At 45.4% G+C, this 21337-nt stretch overlaps 1 protein-coding gene across 4 annotated transcripts in view; it reads left to right on the top strand.

Annotated features, from left to right (window-relative positions):
* The first annotated feature begins 3454 nt into the window (after nucleotides 1–3454).
* Adar (adenosine deaminase, RNA-specific) overlaps nucleotides 3455–21337 on the top strand; it is a 39797-nt gene continuing 21914 nt past the window's right edge. For 3 of the 4 annotated variants that reach the window (XM_013015214.1, XM_013015213.1, XM_013015212.1), the window contains exon 1: nucleotides 20707–20815. In XM_013015214.1, coding sequence (XP_012870668.1) covers nucleotides 20801–20815 — 15 coding nt within the window. In that variant the 5' untranslated portion in view covers nucleotides 20707–20800. Of the gene's footprint in view, nucleotides 3523–20706; nucleotides 20816–21337 lie in introns of those variants that run through there. The other variant, XM_013015215.1, reaches the window with a different exon arrangement.

Raw genomic sequence — 21337 nt, 5'->3', positions numbered from 1 at the left:
AGTGCCCAGGCCCCGAGTTCAAGCCCAGGAGTGGCACAAAGAAAAGAAGATTGTTTGTCTGCTTTTCTTCTTGGATAGAGATTGTTTTAAGGATCTTAAAGTTATTTCAAAATACATATTTAAAAGAGGAGGGTCAGGAGAGAAAATGGAGGGATGATCTAATACCTCAGATGACTGAACTCAGCCAATTTTCTTTTTTTTGTTGGTTGTGGGGCCTGAACTCAGGGCCTGGGCACTGTTGCTCAGCTCTTCAGCTCAAGGCTAGTGCTCTACCACTTGAGCCAAAGCACCACTTCCAGTTTTTTCTGCTTATGTGGTGCTGAGGAAATGAACCCAGGGCCTCATGCATGCAAGGCAAGCACTCTACACTGAGCTATCTTCCCAGCCCTCAGCCAAATTCTTAATAGGAAGACAACTGTTAAATACCATGGACTATGACTGCCAGGACTAAAGAGAACACCAAAACACAGTCAAACTGGACCTACAAGAAATCCCCTTTGAGACAGGTAATAAAAATTTGTGGCTGGTTCTTCCTAGGTAATAGATGGGAACCATCTGACCATGGTTGACATGGTTGACTGCTTAATTGGTCAGCTCAAATATTAACAAGTGGGATTTGATCAACAGCAAGGGAGAATATACTGTCCACAAGGATTTTATCTTTTAACTCCTGGAAAGTTACCTGTTGGGCTATATGCTGAGTATCTCTTCTACTTTGCTTTTTCAACTTGTGAGGCCTTTTGGCTCAGACCCCTCTTGAGTTTCCAGCTCAGCCTCTCTGACTTGGAGACTCATGTCCAGAATAAAAAGCCTGGGCTGGGAAGTTGGCTCAGTGGTAGAGCGCTTGCCTTGCATGCCTGAGGCCCTGGGTTCAATTCCTCAGCACCACATAAGCAAAAAGAAAAAAGCCGGAAGTGGTGCTGTGGCTCAAGTGGCAGGGCACTAGCCTTGAGCTGAAAGGCTGAGGAACAGCGCCCAGGCCCAGAGTTCAGGCCCCACAACCGGACCAAAAAAAAAAAAAAAAAGAATAAAAAGCCTGGAAGGAAGAAAACTTGATCCCACCTGGGAAGGATATCCAGTTCTGCTCACAACCAAGATAGCTCTTCCAGTGGTGGAACAAGGGGTCAAGGCTTCCTATTAGAAAAAGAAAGTACTGTAATCCCACACCTCAACCTTAAAGCCCTCGGGAGGGGTAAGGAGGAGTGGCGGGGATAACCATCACTTAGTCTCATAATTGTAAGCATTATGCCCACCTTTGGTCCTCAGCTCCACCCAGACCTGACCCTTCCCTGCCCTGGAGTTTCCACCATTCAGCCCGCCCCTTCCTCTCTCCGTCCAGACCCACCTGAACTCCCATCTACCTCACTTCCTATCCCCCAGACTCTGCTGCTACCCAGATAGCGGCAGCCACCATGTGCTCTCTCTCTGGGGCAAATATGGCCCCTCTAATAAACCTTGTAATAATCTTTCTCCTGTGCCTGCCTGCCTCTACATGGTCTCCTGGTATGTGGATGTGATGGATCCTTTCAATAATGTCCAGCTCATTTCCCTTGGCTCCAATGCATGGACAGACCCTTATAGTTGATAAGGGATCGAGGCCTCAGCTCAGAAACTAACATCCTTGGAGGCTGAACACTTAACAAATCCTCACATCCAACAGGTCCTTCTGTGAATATAAACTCCACTACTATAAGATAGGAGAAATGTAAAGGCAAAAGGGAAGGCCTAGGAATCACAAATCTTTGTCCATCATTAGGCAATTGGTTGGAATACTTTGATGTTTACTAATCCTGTCTCCTGTGGCATGGCATCCTGATGGGAGAAACTAATATGTGTTCATTTCTACCATGCTTTATATTTGCCCTTTCGGTCTCTTTGTCCAGGTACCACAAGTAGATGTTATCCTTACTATAGGTAAGAACAAGAAGTTAGAGGGAGCTGACCAGGTCATCACAACTAAAGGTAAGAGCTAAAAAGTAAGGCAAGGACAAGGGTGAGACAATGGCAATTATGTTATAATTATGATGTGTTTTGTTACATAGCCGTGAAAGTGCACAAGATGTAAGTGACTCTGCAAGGCTGAATCAACTGAATATAATAAAAACAACAACAAACAAACAAACAAAACAACACAGCTGAATGCTGGGGCCTAAAGCCTTTCTCCTAGGTTCTCATGAGGCTGAGATGTGAGGATGGTGGTTTGAATCCAGTCCAGGAAGGAATGTCAGTGTGACTCCTCTCCAATTTCTAAAGTCTGAGTCAGTTTGCCAATTAAGTCTCCTGCCCTGTGTCCCTGTTTACAAAAACCTGTTACGTTTCTATTTCCCTAATGTTGTACTGTTTTCCCCGGTGTGATGTACAAATTCCCGCGCCAGTTGCAACAGTCAACAGTGCCCTTATTCTCCTTGGAATGTGACTCACCCCCGCCAATTCCTAGCGCCCATAACACCTCCTTCTCAGAACTGCCTCTCCCTCCAAATTCCCATGGTCCACATACTGTGACCCACGTGACTGCCCCCTAAAATTTTGTTTAAATTTTGCCCACACCAGGCCATTGCTGCTGCCCCCGTTCCTGCTTGGAACAGCCCAGCATGCCTGTACCCCAATAAAGCCTTGAGCCTCTTATCAGTCGAGTTGTTCGCCTCTTGTTTCTTACACAATTAACTACCAAAAAGTCAGAGCCTTGGCTCAAGTAGTAGGGTGTCAGCCTTGAGCAAAAAAGCTCAGGGATAGGGCCTAGGCCCAGAGTTCAAGCTCCAACACTGGCATGCGCGCATACACACACACACACACATACCCCTCTAATGTGTTGCTGAGCAATGCATATGCACAAGAAATCAAAGTAACAGAATCGTTATGTAAATTGAAATTCAGGATGGGAGTTACCACTGAAGGGAAGGCGATGGCAGAAGATGGGAACCACTTAGAAGCTGGTAACATTGGTAACACTTTCTTCAGTGAGATGTGCGTTGTTATTTTACTCATGCATTAGCTTAATTTGAATGAGCCACTGAAGAACTACTGGGCATATGTAGTGCAGAGTCAACCAGTCCTGTAGCCTTGAGATCCACTTAAAGAAGATGGCACCCATGTGTTTTCTCAGGCCTTCCATCTCATCCAAGTTACTATGGATGACTGATGGGTATCACCATGACCCTGAGCAAAACACTGCAGGGTTCTAACACCAAGTACCTACTCCCCACCATGTCTCCCACACTACCATGCGCAGATCGGGGGAGCGGGGCGGGATTTTTAGACTTATTTTTTATTTTTGGTACGCAGGAGCAACAGAATCCTAGCTTTCCTGGGGCGCAAACAAAAGAGGAGGGAGTCACGTGGGCCTCCCTCCCACGCCCAGCGCGCCGATGATGTCACCAATGTGCGACGGTGCCATTGATTCCCGACCGGAGCTCGGGGACTGCGCGGAGGGGGAGGGCAGGGGGCGGGACCGGCGGCGGCGGCGGCGGCGGCGGCGGCCACCTCGCTCCTGTGGGGCTGCGACAGGACGAATTGCAGCACGGGGTAAGAGTCTCCTTCCTTCTCCGCCTCAGCCTCCCCGGCCGCACGCCTGGTTGTAGCCTCTCTGGGGCTGAGCGAGGGGCAGCGGAGCGGTGCCCGGCTGGGGCGCTGAGGGTGGTCGTCTGGCCGGCGGCGGGGGCGGGGAGGGGCGGGATGCGGCTGGTGGGGGACAGAGACGGGGCTTGGCAGCCTTGGGGGAGGCGTGTGCGTGTGCACCCGTGTGTGTGCGTGCATGTATGTGTTCGTGGGTGGAGACTGCGCAAGGATGCTCTGACACCTGGCCAGCTGGAGCCCAACAGCTGGGTACCAAAGGCCCCGGGCTTCTCCCTCGCCAGCCACCCTCCGCCCCGGCCCTCCCCCCCCCCCTCCCGCCCCGCCCGGTCTCGGAGAGTGGCTGGGTGGAGAGCGAGGCGCCAGGGTCTCGAACTGGTAGGTGCCATCCTAAGCCTTGCTGCTCCCTCTCACCCCCAACCCGTCCCCAACACACACACACACACACACACACACACACACACACACACAAACTGCAGAGGACGGGTGCCGCATCGCGGGGCTGCGTGCGGGACTCGGGGAGACGTAAGCGGCCACGGTGACGAAGCCCACTGCGGGGTCACGGCCACTGCGCTAAGCCTCAGTCTGGCTCTGGTGCAGAAGGCCTAGTTGCGTCACCTTCCTTTCGTTCATCTGTTTGGCTTGATTCTTGGGCCCCCGCTAGCGGGTAAGCTGTGTCTGAGGCTCCGTTGGTGTTGTCGGAAGAGGGGGGAAAATTGCCTTCCAAAAAGGGCTAGCTGTCAAGGGATTACGGATGCTCTGCCGGTGGGGGAATGGAGTCTGCCGTGAGCAGAGCGGAGCCGCGGCGGGAGGACGGGTCTGGAGGCCTACACAGAGGCCGGCTTTTCAGAGAGAGAGGAGGGATTTCTACTGCAGGTTGTCGGGGGCAGTGGATACAGAGGCTGCAAGTGGTAACGATGGTTTAAAGATCCAGACATATCTTGTTCGTTATTTACAAACAGTTGAGTGCTTGTTATACAGGAGGCAGGGAAATGGAATAACTGTGGAATCAGGGCTGCCACTTCGGAGCAGTGTGACGTTGAGTGAGCTATTTAACCTCTCTACTCCTACTTTTGCCTATCTACAAAATGAAGAGAATTCTATCTACCTAGCAGAGCTGTCAGAATTTTAAGTGTCTAAGCTATTCTTAGGGCCCGGTGCCCACATGAACTTGCTTGGTTTACTGAAGATTTCTCATTGGTAGGCTGAGAACCTTTTTGCAGTTCTTGTTGTTTGCTGTTTGCTATTTTTGCCAAATAGGAAAAAGCAGACCTTGAAGAGGGGCATCTCAAAACCTATCATCTCTCTACTGTAGACTGCATAAAATTTTAGAACTACAATGAGATTAAGACCTCATTTTATTCTCTCTTTTTCAGCAATGCTGGGGTGTGGATTTCAGGCCTCCTTTTGCTAGGCAGGTGCTCTACCACTTAAGCCCTGGTCAAGCCCTTTCTTTTTCTTATTAATCACTTCTTTATTGAACATTTATTACATATCTGACACTGTGTCAGGCACTTTACATACACTGGTTTATTCCCTGGAGCAACCTACTATAATAACTAAGTATAACCCTTGTTTTACAGATGCAGAGGTGAGTGTTGGTAAGCTTCAAACACTAATTAATAGCCAGGCTAGAAATTGAAGCCAGACCATCAAGCTATGTGGTTGGGGTCTTGTTCTTCTTGGTGACTAATGTCCCGGCAATGTGAAGATGGTATGGTGGATGCATAAGCAGAATTTAGAGGGACAGAATTTGCTGAAGTAACTTTTAAGTCAGGTCCAGTGGTTCATGCCTGTAGTTACTCAAGAGGCTGAGATCTGAGGATCACAATTCAAAGCCAGCCTAGGCAGAAAAGTCCATAAGACTCTTAATCTCAAATAAACAGCAAAAAGCCAGAAGTGGCTGTGGCTCAAGTGGTAGAGTCCATCTTTGAGCAAAAAAGCTAAGAGACAGTGCCTAGGCTCTGAGTTCTGGCACACACAATAAGGTGTATCATTGTTTCAATGATACATCATGTTTTATTTTACATGTTACTTAGCATGGGCCACATGTGAACAAAGATTTGGCCTTTTTGCACCAAGAAAAAGGGACTCGTAAACATGGGTACACAGTACTGGGATTGTGAGCATCAAGTAGCTATTTGGTAATGCTTATGGAACGAAGAAAAAACTTGAGACATTCTTATTGCTGCCAGGAGACCCAGTGCTTATTCCATAAAGCCTTCTTAAGCTAGCTATTTTTATATACTCACATACAGTTACATGGACATCTTTCTGATTCGTGGATTAAAGATCTGAAGTTCCCTTTCAGACCAAGATTGGAGTTATTATCTGTGACCAACTGATTAGAGTTTTAAAAGATGTGAACAACAGTATTTGAGCTTTTGGGCTTTTATAGTGATCTCTTGAGATGCAGCAATTTGCTTTGCTATAACATCTGTTGTGTTTGTACCATAATGGGTGCAGCTGCTTAAGTTGTTTTCAAGAAAGCACCAGCTGATTTGTTTGGCATCAAAAATAAAGAGTTCAAAATATTGTTTCTCACAAGGTCTTGGAAAAGACCTGTGATGTGTGTTAATGTGAGAATAGTAACAGTGGTGGTGTCACTCAGCTACTATCAGTGTCATCTCTCTTTACAAGTGACTTAGGGCTATGTAGTATACTGTTAGAACTAAACAAGGATTATGCAACTCATCCATTGTAGGCTGTGAGTTATATACATACCTTTGGTTCCTTTACCCAAGGAGCTAAGGTTCATTTCTATACACCTGTAGTAGTGGCCTTGAAATCACCATACTCATCATACTCAATGGGCAAGAATCTGTTTTCCCTTTCCTTCTGCAGCCATCCCTGCCAACCACACAACAGTAAGCTCTTTCTCAGAAAGAAGATATATTGATCTATTTATAAATGGCAGAAACCCAATATGAGCAAAAGAGGTTCCCCCTTTGATCATTTGACTACAAAGTTCAAGTATGAGCTTCAAGCATGGTTGGATCCTGGGGATAAGATTATGTCATAAGGGCCCTCTTTGCCTTGATTTTCTTAAAACCTCTCTTAGTTAATTGCTTTTGCGCTCTCTCTCTCTCTCTCTCTCTCTCTCTCTCTCTCTCTCTCTCTCTCTCTCTCTCTCTGTGTTGTATGTGTGTGCTGTGTGTGGTGCTGGTACTGGGGCTTGAGCTCAGAACCTGGGCACTGTCCCCTTGCTTTTTCACTCAAAGCTAACTTTTTACCACTTGAACCACAGCACTATTTCTGACTTTTTTCGGTTGTTAATTGAAGATAAGAATCTCACAGACTTAGGGGTGGGAAGGTGGCTCAGTGGTAAAGTGTTTGCCTTGCATGCATGAGGCCCTGGGTTCGATTCCTCAGCACCACATAAGCAGCAAAAAGCCAGAAGTGGCACTGTGGCTCTAGTGGTAGAGCGCTAGCATTGAGCTGAAGAGCTCAGGGACAGCGCCCAGACCCAGAGTTCAGGCCCCACAACCAACAATAACAACAAAAAAGAATCTAACAGACTTTCCTGCCTGAGCTGGCTTCACACCTTGATCCTCAGACCTGAGCAGCTAGGATTCCAAACATAAGCCACTAATACCTAGCTTTTTTATATAATATACAAAACATATATAATATATTATATACTATATAATATGTATAAAACAATGTAAAATATATATAATCTATGTGATAGAGATTATATATTATATGTTATATAATCTATATATTATGTATATCTATTATGTAGTATATAGGTTATACTACATAATACATTATCTAGTATTATATATTCTATAATATATAATTATTATCTTATATATACTTCAAAATGGAGTATTATAAACTCCAAGTATATCACCTTATAGCTTTCTTTCTTTTTTTTTTTTTGTCAGTCGTGGGGCTTGAACTCTGGGCTTGGGCACTCTCCTTGCACTTTTCAGCTCAAGGTGAGCGCTCTACCGCTTGAGCCATAGCGCCATGTCCTATAACTTTCTTCTAGCATTATAAACTAATCACATATTCAACAAGGTGGGGATTCCATAGTTAATAAGTCTCCTTTACAGACCTACTCTTGAGGTGAATAGTAAACTGCCCCTCTATAACCACATGGGATGGGATGTAAAGTCACAGGTAACTACAGCAGGTGTTTTGCATACACGTGTGCTTGCTTGTGTGCTCCTCTCTGCAACCCTTCTAGCATCTTCTAAGTGAATTGAGTCCTCCTGGTTTGGTTTGTCCGTTGTCTGTTGTTATTCTGTGGCAGCACCACCCAGCAGTCTGCATCTCTTTCACCTATGTGCCTATTTGAGTTGCCCTTTCCCACTGCTTCTTCTGGTTGATCCTTTTAGATTTGAGTCATATTTCTTCTCCCCAGAGGCTTCCTTGACCTCCTACTAGATCAATGAGTTGGGCTTCTCTTCTCTCTTCTCCCTGTGCACCTGAGCACAACCCTCTTGTAGACTTATTGGTTTGATAATTGTGTATTTACTGACTGGTTCTTTACTAGACTGAGCCCCCAGAGGACAGGATGCTCATTGGTTGGCACTCCTTTCTCCTCACCCTGAGCTAGCATTTCTCTTCATAAGGCTTTCATTTAGTTCACTGGCACTGGAGATTTATGTGCCTACTGCTGTCTCTCTTCATTAAAACATAAGCTTCATAGCAATAGGAAATGGAATTTTTACTTGATTGCTATTTCTGGAGCCTGAGACAGTCCATGCTTGGCACATAGCAGGTAAATATTTGGTAAATATTTACTATGAATGAATGAAAATCTGACCCCAGGAAGGAAATGCTGGCATTCTGTTGATGAAGAGTCCAATGTGCATAATAGATGCAGTGTCACCATGAAGATCTGAAACTCAGTACTGCAGGTCATCTCAGGATGCAGAGCCGCTGACCCTGAGAGGTCAGGACCAGGACAAACCAGCTGGCAAGCCCACACTACTGATTTACTCCCCTCAAACTTTTCTGAACTTGTTTTTTTTTTAAATTTAGTCTCACCATATTGTCTAGGCTAGCTAGGAACTCGTGGGCTTAAGGTAGCTGGGATTACAAAAGTGCACCACCATGCCTGGCTTCTTCTGAACTTGACAGGCTATGTATCAAGACTTTCCTTCAAGCATGGTTGGATCCTGGGGATAAGATTATGTCATAAGGGCCCTCTTTGCCTTGATTTTCTCAAAATCTCTCTTAGTTAATTGCTTTTGCTCTCTCTCTCTCTCTCTCTTTCTCTCTGTGAGTGTGTGTGTGTGTGTGTGTGTGTGTGTGTGTGTGTGTATGTGTTGTGTGTGGTGCTGGTGGTACTGGGGCTTGAGCTCAGAACCTGGGCACTCTCCCCTTGCTAACTCTTTACCACTTGAACCACAGCACTATTTCTGACTTTTTTCAGTTGTTAATTGAAGATAAGAATCTCACAGACTTGGGGCTGGGAAGGTGTCTTGATGCTTTCTGTGTATTGATGCTTTCCCCTTCAAGAATTTATTTTTAAAGTATTTCCTCCAGCACTTACAATGTGCCAGGCACTATTCTAAGCCCTTAGAAATATCAAGTCATTCTGAGACTAAGGCTTGGAGATCCATGTTTGTGACCTCTAAAACATGTTTTCTTTTTAAATACTCAAATAAGAGAGGGTGGGGGGGATGGAGAGATCCACAGTAGAAAAAATATAAAAACAGGCTTGAGGTATAACTCAATGGCAGAGGACAAGGCCCTGATTTTGATCCCCAGGACCAGGAATTAAGCAAGACGGGAAAGGAATAAGAGAGAGAGAAAATTGTAAAGCAAATGAGACTTCTTCATCCAGTTCACTTCATCCAGAAGCAGAGTTACCAACACCAGCCTGACTTCTTAAGTTTTGCATACATGGCTAGTCAATATGTTGTCCTGAATCCTCAAAAACGTTTTGTTTTCACCTAAACAGAGACATGCTGTACATGCCACTCCACACCTGGTGATTTCCAAGCCAACATCAGGGAGCTTCCATGTACCCACTGGTGTTCTCTGCCTAGGATGTGTGCCGGCATGGGACAAGTGGCTCTTAACCATAGGGGCTGCTAATGCATCTAACTTCAGCTTAAATCTACATCCTTTGGCCTCTCCATCTTCCTGGTTTGTGTTCCATTTTAACTTGGAGGAGACTATGCAAACCACACATCCCCAACAACCAGAGGAAAAAATACATTTTTTAATGACAAAAGGTTTTATGCAAATAAACCCTTGAGGAAAAAAGATTATTATTTAACCCCACACTTACCCCAAACATCCAAGTTCCATTCCAGCCCAGCTGTAATTTTCTGTTAGGGTGCTGAGTCCTGATTTGCTTCCTAAAAAGTGAATATGGGGGCTGGGAAGGTGGCTCAGTGGTAGAGCGCTTGCCTTGCATGTATGAGGCCCTGGGTTTGATTCCTTAGCACCACATAAGCAGAAAAAGCTGAAAGTGGTGCTGTAGCTCAAGTGGCAGAGCGCTAGCCTTGAGCTGAAGACCTGAGGGACAGTCTCCAGGCCCAGAGTTCAGGCCCCACAACCAACAACAACAACAACAAAAAAGTGAGCTGGTAGCTCAAGCATGTAATCTTAGCTACTCAGGATGCTGAAATGTGAGAATCATGGTTTGAAGTCAGCCTGGGTATGAAAGTCTATGAGACTCTTATCTCTCCTAAACTACCAAAAGAGCCAGAAGTAGAGCTGTGGCTCAAATGGTAGAGCATTAGCCTTGAACAAAAGAAACTCAGGGACAGCACCTAGTCCTGAGTTCAAGCCCCAGGACCCCCTTTACCCCCCCATGCACATGAATATGGATTTAGTATTCTTTAAACTTCTTGGAATGCCTAACCCATAATACATAGGACATAATGAAGTATTTGGGGAATGGGCCCCAAACTCAAACATGAAATTTCATTTATACACATAATCTGATTGTAATTTGTACAGTATTTTTAAGTAGTTTTGTGCATGAAACAAAGCTCTGTGGTATAAAATCTTCCACTTATGGAATCATGTCAAAGCTTCAAAAATTTTCAGATTTTGGAATGTTTTGGGCCTCAAATAAGCAGATGATAGGTGTCCAGCCTGGGCAGTTTCTACCACTAGTAGTTGGCTTGAGCTCCCACTATGTGACCAGAGTATTTTAACTAAAATAAGAGAAATCTAAGTTGAAGATATGATATCTCATTTTACTTTGCATTTTGTTGTGATTAAGTGAATTTTTGTGATCTTATTAACCACATTTTTTTCATTTTCAAATTAGTTGCCATTTATTCATTTACTGTATTTTAGTGGTTTTAATAAATCATATAAATGTTCTAAAACAAGAGTTTACGCTTATTGTAAAAAAAAACGTATTTGCTGTTAATTTTTTTGTGGTTTATTGTTTGGTATCTAACTCAGGCTTTATTATTAAGTCTTCACAATCTTTCTGAGAACTGGGAGTGCAGCTCAATGGTAGAGGGCTAGCTTGGCATGAGCATGGCCCTAGATTCAATCCTCAGCACTATAAAAATAAACAAAACCTTCTTTTATTTTTTCTGTAGACATATTTGATCCCTTTCTTTGTAAGTTTAAAATTTTTTCCCTCATTCTGTCTTCTAATTTTTATGTGTGACCTTAAAAAGTAAATATTCACCAGGCGTTGGTAGCAGAAGCCTGTAATCCAAGCTACCCAGGAAGCTGAGATCTGAGGACCACAGTTCAAAAACAGACCTAGCAAGAAACTGTTTTCTTTCTCTTTCTTTCTTTCTTTCTTTTTTTGTTGGTCATAGTGTTTGAACTCTGGACCTGGGCACTGTCCCTCAGCTCTTCAGCTAAAGGCTAGCATTCTACCACTTGAGCCACAGTGCCACTTCCAGTTTTCTGGTGGTTTATTGGAGATAAGAATCTCACGAAGTTTCCTGCCCAGGCTGGCTTTGAACCATGATCCTCAGATCTCAGCCTCCTGAGTAGCTAGGATTACAAGCATGAGCCATTGGCACCAGGCAGGAAATTGTTTCTAACTCACCACCTGAAAACTGGAAGTGAAGCTGTGACTCAAAGTGATAGAGCCCAGGCCCTGAGTTCAAGCCCCATGACCAACAAAAATAAATAAATAAAGCCAATGTTCAGCTTTTAGATTTTAGCAGGATATTTGATGAAAATAGTATGCAATATTTTAAATAAAATCAGTTTAATGTGCTAAATGTCTGTTTTAAAGATATTGTTATTACTGTACCAAAAAGGTACAGTAATAATTTAAATAATTTGTTAGAATATCAAACTGAGATTCAAACACAGATGTTCCACAAGTTACGGTGGTTCAACTCATGATTTTTCACCTTTATGATGGTACAAACAGTATATCCACACTTGCACTTTTCCTCAGCTAGTGGTTTGCCATTCTGCACCCTCTCAGATGCAGTCAGGCAGGGCTAGCATCTGGCCTGAGCTCCAGCTCCAGGTCAGCCATACAATGAGTAGGGAAACAAACCATACTCCATGGTTGCTGTTGTTAAACTGTTGTGTTTAGCAGGTCAGGTATATTAAGTCCAGTGTCTCATTTTATTATTTTTGTATTGGTGATGGGTTTATTGAGATGTAACTCCATCGTGTTTCTCATAACTTCATTGCTCTTAGCATTTCCCTAAATTGCTGCAGGAAATGATACTTATCTGTGAGCTTTAAAGAAATACCACTGGCCTGGCTTGTCTATTTCTCTTATATCCAGCCACCTGCTTTGACTGGTACTGCTTCTAAGAGTTTTTCACTTGGTACTCTTGGATTATCTAGAGTTATGATATGATCTGCAAATAATCTGGCTTTCTTTCCTTGTCAACAATTTATCTTATTTCTGTTTTGTGTGGTAGAATATGATGGATTATCCATGTGTGGAAATATATTTAACATATATGTTAAATATCATATCTGTTTCTAAAACCATTGGCCATGAGAAATGCTATCAATTTAATAAGATGGGAGGCACTGAATTAAATGTGCATTTATATTGCAATTCATATTCTAATATTGAAAATTTTAGGATGGGAAAAGCAGCACATTCTACAATTAAGAAAATGCCAATGGTCAATAGTGACCTTCCTTATTTTATTTCTCATTTGAGTGGTCATGTTTAACTGTCCCACTATTAGCTGTGGATTTATGTAAGACCATCTTTGTTGTACTCATTTGTTTACCCTCACACACAGCACATTTCCCCAGCCTCTGTATTTCCTAAACAAGGATTTGATTCCAGATGAGCAGCACTAAGGAGAAGCTTTGTGTTTATTTAAACAGCTTGAGAGCGAAGAAAAGTTGTTCTCTTGCAAGCAGAACCATTCTTCTGCCTACAATTTCTGCCTCCCGTGGACATTATTTGTTAAAGAGAAAATACAGATTCTGGTGTCAAAGATGTGATATAGGGGGTGGGGTTTCCTGTCTAGCATAGAAGCAGTCCAGTGAAGCAGGTAGGCCAAGTCTGAAAGGGGTGGGGTTCACACACAGTCTGTCCTATAGTCTCCAAATGCTACTTAGTAGCCACTGCGGTCTGGGTTAGGGATTGTCTAAGTATCACAGGACAGGATGTGTGGGGAGGTTTCTAGCAAGTGGTCCCTCAGTCAGGATTATAGGGGCCTGTAGTTGGATGTGATGGATCAAATTCATTGCTTTGTAGCTTAATTTAAGTGGCTCCCCATTGGGAAATTCAGTGTCTCCTGGGATCCCTACTGTCCACTCATTAGCACTCCAGAGGGGAGAGTTAGCAATGGCCATCTGAAGACATTGAGATACAGTGATAGAAGGGGCTGGGAAGGTGGCTCAGTGGTAGAGCGCTTGCCTTGCATGCATGAGGCCCTGGGTTCGATTCCTCAGCATCACATAAGCAAAAAGAAAAAAGCCAAAAGTGGTGCTGTGGCTCAAGTGGTAGAGCGCTAGTCTTGAGCTGAAGAGCTGAGGGACAGCGCCCAGGCCCAGAGTTCAGGGCCCACTACTGGACACCCCCCCCAAAAAAAAGAGATATAGTGATAGAAAAGAAACCGCCATGCACCAGTGGCTCACGCCTTAATCCTAGCTATTCAGGAGGTTGAGATCTGAGGATCGCTGTTCAAAGCCAGCCTGGGCAGGAAAATCTTTGAAACTCTTATCTCCAATAAACCACCAGAAAACTGGAAGTGGCACTGTGACTTAAGTGGTAGAGCTCTTGCCTTGAGCTGAAGAGCTGAGGGACAGCGCCCAGCCCAGAGTTCAAGCACCACGACCGACAAAAAGAAAGAAAGGAAGGAAGAAAGAAAAAGAAAGAAAGAGGAAGGAAGGAAGGAAGAGAAAGAAGAAAGAAGGAAGGAAAGGAAGGAAGGAAGAAAGAAAGCAAGCTGTTTTGACAAACACTGGCCCGAGTCTGGCAGCTAGTAGCTGTCTTTCAAGGCGAGATGTCCATGTTTGGTTTTTCAGTGAACGCTTCTGAGCCTCTGCTATGTTATGTGTGACATGCCAGGGACTCCCTCATAAGAAAACATTTGTGTAGCTCTGACCTCATGGAACTTGTGGTAAGGGAGACTGACATTATTGTTTTAAGTCACAAAGAAGTATAGAATTACAAATGTAAGCCACTCCAAGGGAGACTTTTTAGAGCTGTGTGCGTGGGGTGGAGAGTTCAGTGGCTTCCTGAGCAAGTGTTGACCTCACTGAGACCTGAAAGATGGATCCCAATGTAGGTGAATAGGGGAAGAAAGGATCAGAGGGAGACAAGACATGGCAGGAGAGAGCAGTAACCTGGAGGAAGAGGAGTGGGCTGAGGGTGAGCTGCCAGAGACTAGGAGTAAGAGATGAGGATGGCAGGGCCAACCCAGGCAAGGCATTAGAAAGACGTTTGCCTTAAGAGCATTGGGAAGCCACTGAGTTATTTTCTTGTCAATAACAAATATGTGATATCATAAAATCATGTCTGCAGCACAAATGTAAGTCATTGAGATGCAACAATGAAAGGAATACATGTGACCCCAATGTGCTTCCCTGAACCGGAGCCTTACCTGTGCTGCTAAAGCTCCCCCTCCTCTCCTGGATGCCATCTCTCTTCCTCCTCTCTCTCTTCTTAATGGATGGTTTATCCTTATCTTGGATGGCCTGATATATGCAGATCTTAGTTTCCAGAGATAATTGCCACTGGAAGACTGCACAGGAAGGAAGCCAGAGTTTATGCCTGGTGTGGTCATCATGCAAAATAGTCACCCCGAAAGTTTGCTTACATCTTTATTTCATGGAATTTTTTTCCAATGGGATTTTTTTTTCATATGGGGATTTCTTTTCATCTGTTTTGAGCCAGGGTCTGTTGCCCAGCCTAGCTTCAAACCGCTGGACTCAAGTGATCCTCCTGGCCAGCTCCTAAAATCACTCTACCCTAGCTTCACAGGATTCTCTCCTCTTCATGGAAAGGGAGAGTTGTGAGCTTGTTAATATCGAAAGAAAGTCCATTAAAGACTAGTTTGGAGTTGGGCACTGGTAGCTCATACCTGTAATTTTAGCTACTGAGGAGGCTGAGATCTGAGGATTGTGGTTGAAAGCCATCCCAGACAGGAAAAGTCCGTGAGACTCTTATCTCCAGTTAACCACCAAAAAGCTGAAAGTGGAGCTGTGGCTCAAGCGGCAGAGTGCTAGCCTCGAGCAAACGATGATGAGGGACAGTGCTCAGGCCTTGACTTCAAGCCCTGGACTGGCACACACACACACACACTCACACACGAGTTCAAAATGGCAAAGCCTTGCAAAAGGCTTGGAAAGAAGACTGTAGATGCCTAGAAATAGCTGTTGATGCCCAGAAAGTCACTCCACAGAAAGTTCTGCCACAGCCACTCATCTCACCCCTCACCCTTCCCGTTTCCTCCTCAGTCCCCCCTCAAAGGCAGCAGAGAGAGTTGACAGCACACATTTCCTTAAATTCTATTATGAAATTGGAACAAAAACTAGTCAATTAAGACCAAGGAGAGAAAAGAAAATACAGCATAGTGGTTGTTTCGTAAATTGGTTTTTCAGTGAATTGGCCATTTGGCAAATTGGCTCTCTACAAATTGTCTGTGAGTGAAATCTGCCTGCTTCCTCAGGAAGCCCTGCAGAAACCTGGGCCCAGGCCACCATCATACCTACCCAGGACAGACTGCACTTGTCCCTTCTACTTCCTTCAAGCTGGAGATGGGACATTGTCTGACAGAAGCTGGGACTGAGCCTCACCACTCCCAGGCTGGGTCCCGGGGAAGAAGAGGAAGAAAAAGCAAGAGTGGATAAGAAGTCTTCCCTTTGAGTTCCAATTCAGTGGAACCCAAATGTGGACCATTAGCTGAGCCTCTGTGCCAGCCAGAGCTACCTCCACAGTCTTATCAGATGGTACATACAGAACCAACCTAGCACAGGAGACACAGTCTGAATATCTTTCAAGACTTAGTGCATGAAGCCACAGGTATATGAGGGCCACCTTGTAGGGTGTTTATGACTATATATTAACTGGCTATACATTCACCTGCAACATTCTACATAGAACAGCTAGCCATTATTTTTACTATTGTTTTGACATCATTAATAAAATGATAAATTCTGGGGCTGGGAAGGTGGCTCAGTGGTAGAGCGCATGCCTTGCATGCCAGAGGCCCTGGGTTCGATTCCTCAACACTACGTAAGCAAAAAGAAAAAAGCCGGAAGTGGCACTGTGGCTCAAATGGTAGAGCACTAGCCTTGAGCTGAAGAGCTGAGGGACAGTGCCCAGGCCCAGAGTTCAGGCCCCACGACAGGACCCAAAAAAATAAAAAAATAAAATAAAATGATAAATTCTATCATCAAGGTTTTTGATTTATATTTTCAGTGGTGCGGGGAAATCACACCGAAGGTTTGTACATGTTAAGCAAGCAAACACTCCATCATTAAGCAACATCTCCAGAAGTCTAATATAACCTTATAATTTTATAAACTTTATAATTTTATAATATAACTTTTATAATTTTATATGATAGTGCCCACTAACAATGCACCTACAGACACATGCAGATAACGGATAAATACCACCTTCTTTCTTTTGCACTTGGCCACTTTTTGGAGACCTCTGTTTCTTTGGGGGAGTACCTAGGATTGCTTCTTACTTCCTTATAACTTCAAAAGCCTGTTCTGACCATTAACAGCCATAGAATGTACACCAGCATTGGGACAAGTACAGAACACTAACTGCTGGGCCCACTTAAATATTCTGTCTCCCCAAAGCCTCACAGGTTATCAAAACAAGTGGGGTTACTGTGGGAGGACCCTGTGAAATTTGAAAATCAATGTTACCAGTGGAGTAGCTGTTGTAAGTAGAATAAATAAAGCTCCAATGATAATGAAAGGAAACAATAAAGTCACCATCAACTGTAAAAATTGCTTACTGTGTGTTTCTAAGAGCTAGGATAGCATGGGTCTATGTCTATGTCCTCTTCTACAATGCCTTGAGCCAGGTGCTGGTAGCTCATGCCTAAAATCTTAGCTACTTGGGAGGCTAAGGATTGTGGTTTGAAGCCATCCTAATTGGGAAAGTCTATGAGACTCTTATCTCCAATTTACCACCCAAAAACTGCAAGTGGAGTTTTGGCACAAGTGGTAGAACACTAGTCTTGAGCAAAAAAAAGCTCAAAGACAGCACCCAGGCCCTGAGTTCAAGCCCCAAAATGGGCACTTAATTAATGCCCTGGCACTTAAAACAACTCCTGCTTTTATTATCTCTCTGATAACATGTTGCTAGTTGTGTAAGAAGTATACAGACAGTCCTTGCTCTGGTACTGTGGTCTCTTTAACCAACTTGAAGAGTTCAAAGTCATCCACTTTGCTACAGGAAGATAGAAGATCCAACTTGAGATATTAGCCCCTATGTATGCTAATGTCTGGCCATAGGAAATTGCAGACGCACTAACTGTTGTTGTAAATATGTGTCCCTACATGCAATAAGGTCAAACAGAATCCACAACAAACCAAGTTAATAATTACAGAGCCAGACTAGCAGTTATTTATAGCTAAAAAGCACTGAGAACAGAATTGGGAAAGCTAAAAGCAGCCCAGTAGCCCTGATGATAGTAGTCCTGATGATGTGTCCTTTCCCACCATGGGAGAAGCCGAGTCCGTGAGGTCATAGATGGAGTAGGAACCTAGCAGTGCTGTGAGAGCCAGACTGCTGTTTGTGCTGAACAAGGAGCCTCACAAAATCCACCTAATTGTAGACATGAGACTTAATCATTTAGGTTGTCATTAATGAGCAGCCCTAGCGTACATACCCCATGTATGCTTATACTCAAGGTCGAATCACAGCTGCAGAAGCATTCCCAGCTCCTGCAGAGTTGTTTGTTACAGGAAGAATATTGGTCTTGGGAGAGGACCAGTTACCTCTGTGTTACTGGTGGTTTTTCGTTTCGTTTCGTTTTGTTTTGTGCTAGTCCTGGGGCCTGAACTCAGAGTCTAGGCCTGGGTACTGTCTCTGAGCTTTTATGCTGAAGGCTAGTACTCTACACTTGAGCCACAGCTCCACTTCTGGCTTTTTGGTAGTTTATTGGATATAAATAAGAGTCTCACAAAGTTTCCTGCCCAGGCTGGTTCGAACCATGATCCTCAGATCCCAACCTCTTGAGTCACTAGGATTACAGGCATAAGTCACCAGCACTCGGCTTATTACTGCTGTCCTAATGCACAGGGGAAAAACCCTGGAAGTTTAGGCATCAATGAATTAATAGTGGAGGGGGAGGAAAGGTGGTTTTCACTGTGTTTATTCTATCTTCTAAATATTTCCACAATGAATGAAAATTACTGCTGGGCATTGGTAGCTCACAGCCTGTAACTAGCTACTCAGGAGGCTGAGATGTGACAATCACAATTCAAAGCCAGCCCCGGCAGAAAAGTCCATAAGACTCTTATCTCCAATAAAGTACTCAGAAAAAGCCAGAAGTGGCACTCTGGATCAAGTGGTAGAGCACTAGCCTTGAGCATAAAGAGGTGTCCAAGCCCTAAGTTCAAGCACTAAGACTGGAAGGAAAGAAAGAAGAGAGAGAGGGCGAGGGGAGAAAAGAGAAAAGGAAAGAAAAGAAGAAAATTACTTGTGGTTAATTTTTTAAAGCTTCTTCCAGTTCAAGTCCAAACAATAGAACAGCACAAATATTTTGGTCACCTGCCCACCACCCTAGGGGAGTGAAAACAATTACTGAGCAGGGGGAGACGACAGGTTTATAAATCAGTCGGTCTACAGTTACTTGTGCTGCTAAGATTAAATGACAGTGGCAGTTGTTCTTCTTTCAAGGCTTGACCTGACACTGTTTAGGAAAGAAATTTCTCTTTCTGCTTTGGTGCCCTCTTCCTATGTTGAGAGGTTTTCAGACTGTTTACCCTGAAGGCAAGAAAGCAGAGGTAAGATGTATATAACTTATCTTATTCAAGTGGGGAAATGGGCTGGAATTGTACCCTTTTAAAATGGTAAAATGCAGAAGATGTATATGTATGTGCAATGTATATGTGAAAAACACGTAAGCAAACAACCAAATGAATGATTGAAAAACCACTACCCAAATAAGAACTAGAACATTGCCAGTACCCAGAATATTTCTTCCTACTCAAAGCTCCCTCCACCCTCCCTCGAGGATACCCCTAAAGTCCTCCTGTCTTCTATGCGATTACAATTTAGTTTTGCCTGATTTGCATAAATAGTATGCATGTGGGTTCCCTCAGCATAGTAGATAAGTACCTTGCTGCCTGTGTTGTAGCTCTTTTGTTGTTGTTGTTGCTGTATAATATTACAATATAAGCCTATGACACTATCTACTTACTTTTTTTTTTTTTTTCTGTCCGTCATGGAGCTTGAATTCTGGGCCTGGGCGCTGTCCCTCAGCTCTTCAGCTCAAGGTGAGCGTTCTACCCCTTGAGCCACAGTGCCACTTCCGGTTTTGTGAGTGGTTTATTGGAGATAAGAGTCTCAGAGTTTCCTGCTCCAGCCGGCTTTGAACCATGATCCTCAGATCTCAGCCTCCTGAGTAGCTAGGATTACACAAGTGAGCCACCACTGACACCCGGCTTTATCTACTTCATTTTTTACAAACGTTTGAGTTATTGCCAGCATCTGAGAGATTGCTATAAATAATGCACTCTAGATTTCTTATGTGTGTGTGACTTGCTCTCCGTGTAAAAAGACTGAATTGCGCTTGTGTATATTTACCTCTCTCCAGGAAATGGCAAACTGAAATCCTGCAGTGACCAGGGCCTCCCCTGCAGCCCCTCCCACCTAGTGTGACCAGCTGATTCCTGGTGCCCTCTAGGGCTGAGGGGAACTCACTGCGGCTTCCCTGTTACTTCCTAGTTCAACTTTCCTCTTGTGAAGAACTCTTTTGCCCATTCTTTTCCTTACTGAGCACTCTGTTCTTCATTCCAACTTAGCAGCCTCTCAGCATCACCATGTAGGGGGGGAAGGGGGTGCAGGGCTGCTTGAAGCATGCTCCCTGCCCTGCGGAGAGCACTCGGCCGCTCCAAACTCAGGAACATAAGCGGATCGTGCACACTACTAGTGATCACTGAGCCATCCACCCCCACCCCAGGCAGAAAAACGAGAGGGTGAGGGTCAATTTGTGTGGCATCGTCAGTGCTGAGCACAGTATCTAGTACATATTGAGTGCTTTGTAGAGTTGTGTTGCCCAGTTGAGGCATTTTCAGCGTGAAAGTACGGTTGGCGGGGAGCTGAGTCGGTGTGCGTGGGAAATCCGCCCGGAGTGAGGAAGGCCTGCCCAGCCGGGACTGCGCGATCCAGGCAGGCCGAAGCGCAGGGATCGCCAGGCCCCAAGAGAACGGGAGACCAGGGTTAGGCGAGAATGAATGAGGTGGAGACCGGCGTCCAGGTCGAGCCGGGCGGGCGGGAGGAGGGTCTTTCCCGACTGCTGCTGTTCTCTTGCTGGTTTTTACTTCCTCGTGCCGGGGCGACGGGGATGGGGTGGGGTGCGCCGCCGTGAGCACTTGGTCCTCCGATCCCCACCTCGGGGTCTCGGGACGGGTTGTGGGGAGCCGGGAGTGGGGACTCTGCGCTGCGCTGCACCGCCCGGCGGGGCTCTGCGGCGCCCAGGCCGGCCCGGCCCCTCCCCTTGGCCACAGTTTCGTCCTCCCGGGAAACGAAAGCGGAATTAAGCCGGGCCACTGGGCGGGGAGGCCGGGCGGTGCGCGGGCGGTGTGCCCGCGGCGGGCTCCGTCGGGACCGGCGCTGCGGGGCTGGCAGGGCCCGGGGGGCTTGGCGCGGGCCGCCATGGACCCCAGGCAGGTAAGATCACCCCAGCCGTGGGCCATGGGCTTCGCCTGGACTCCTGCAACTCCGGCGCTTGTCGTGGTGGGCGACCGCTTGGGCGTCCCCTCGCCAGACAGAATCGTCCTTCGCGGGGTGTGTGTCGAGTTAGTTAATCCTGCAGCCAGAACCAGCCTCTGGGTGGGGGGCCCAGCACACTCAGGACACCCCTCCCTGGCTTCCCCCAGCCCCGCTTAGCCCCGCCTGAACAACTTGTTACTTTCAGTGGCCCTCCTCTCTCCACCCGTACCAGCACTTGGGAAATTAAAGATAGCCCGTAGTAACCTCTAGGAGGAAATCTGACATCACTTTATTCATTATAGCTAAGAACCGGACAAACACAGGTGGCCTTCAACAGGTTAGCTCACCCGGGCCCCTGGGTGCGGTGGGCCCAGCCGAGAACCCAGGCTCCCAGGCCGCGTCCCTGACTATGGCATTATGGAAAAACCACAGAGGCAGTTGGACAAGGGGTGCCAGGGGCCGGCTGTGGGGGAAGTGAGG

The sequence above is a fragment of the Dipodomys ordii genome, unplaced genomic scaffold (assembly GCF_000151885.1).
Source record: "Dipodomys ordii isolate 6190 unplaced genomic scaffold, Dord_2.0 Scaffold26, whole genome shotgun sequence".
Taxonomy (NCBI): domain Eukaryota; kingdom Metazoa; phylum Chordata; class Mammalia; order Rodentia; family Heteromyidae; genus Dipodomys; species Dipodomys ordii.
The sequence above is the reverse complement of the archived record's forward strand: the minus strand, read 5'-3'. Positions and strand labels throughout refer to the sequence as shown.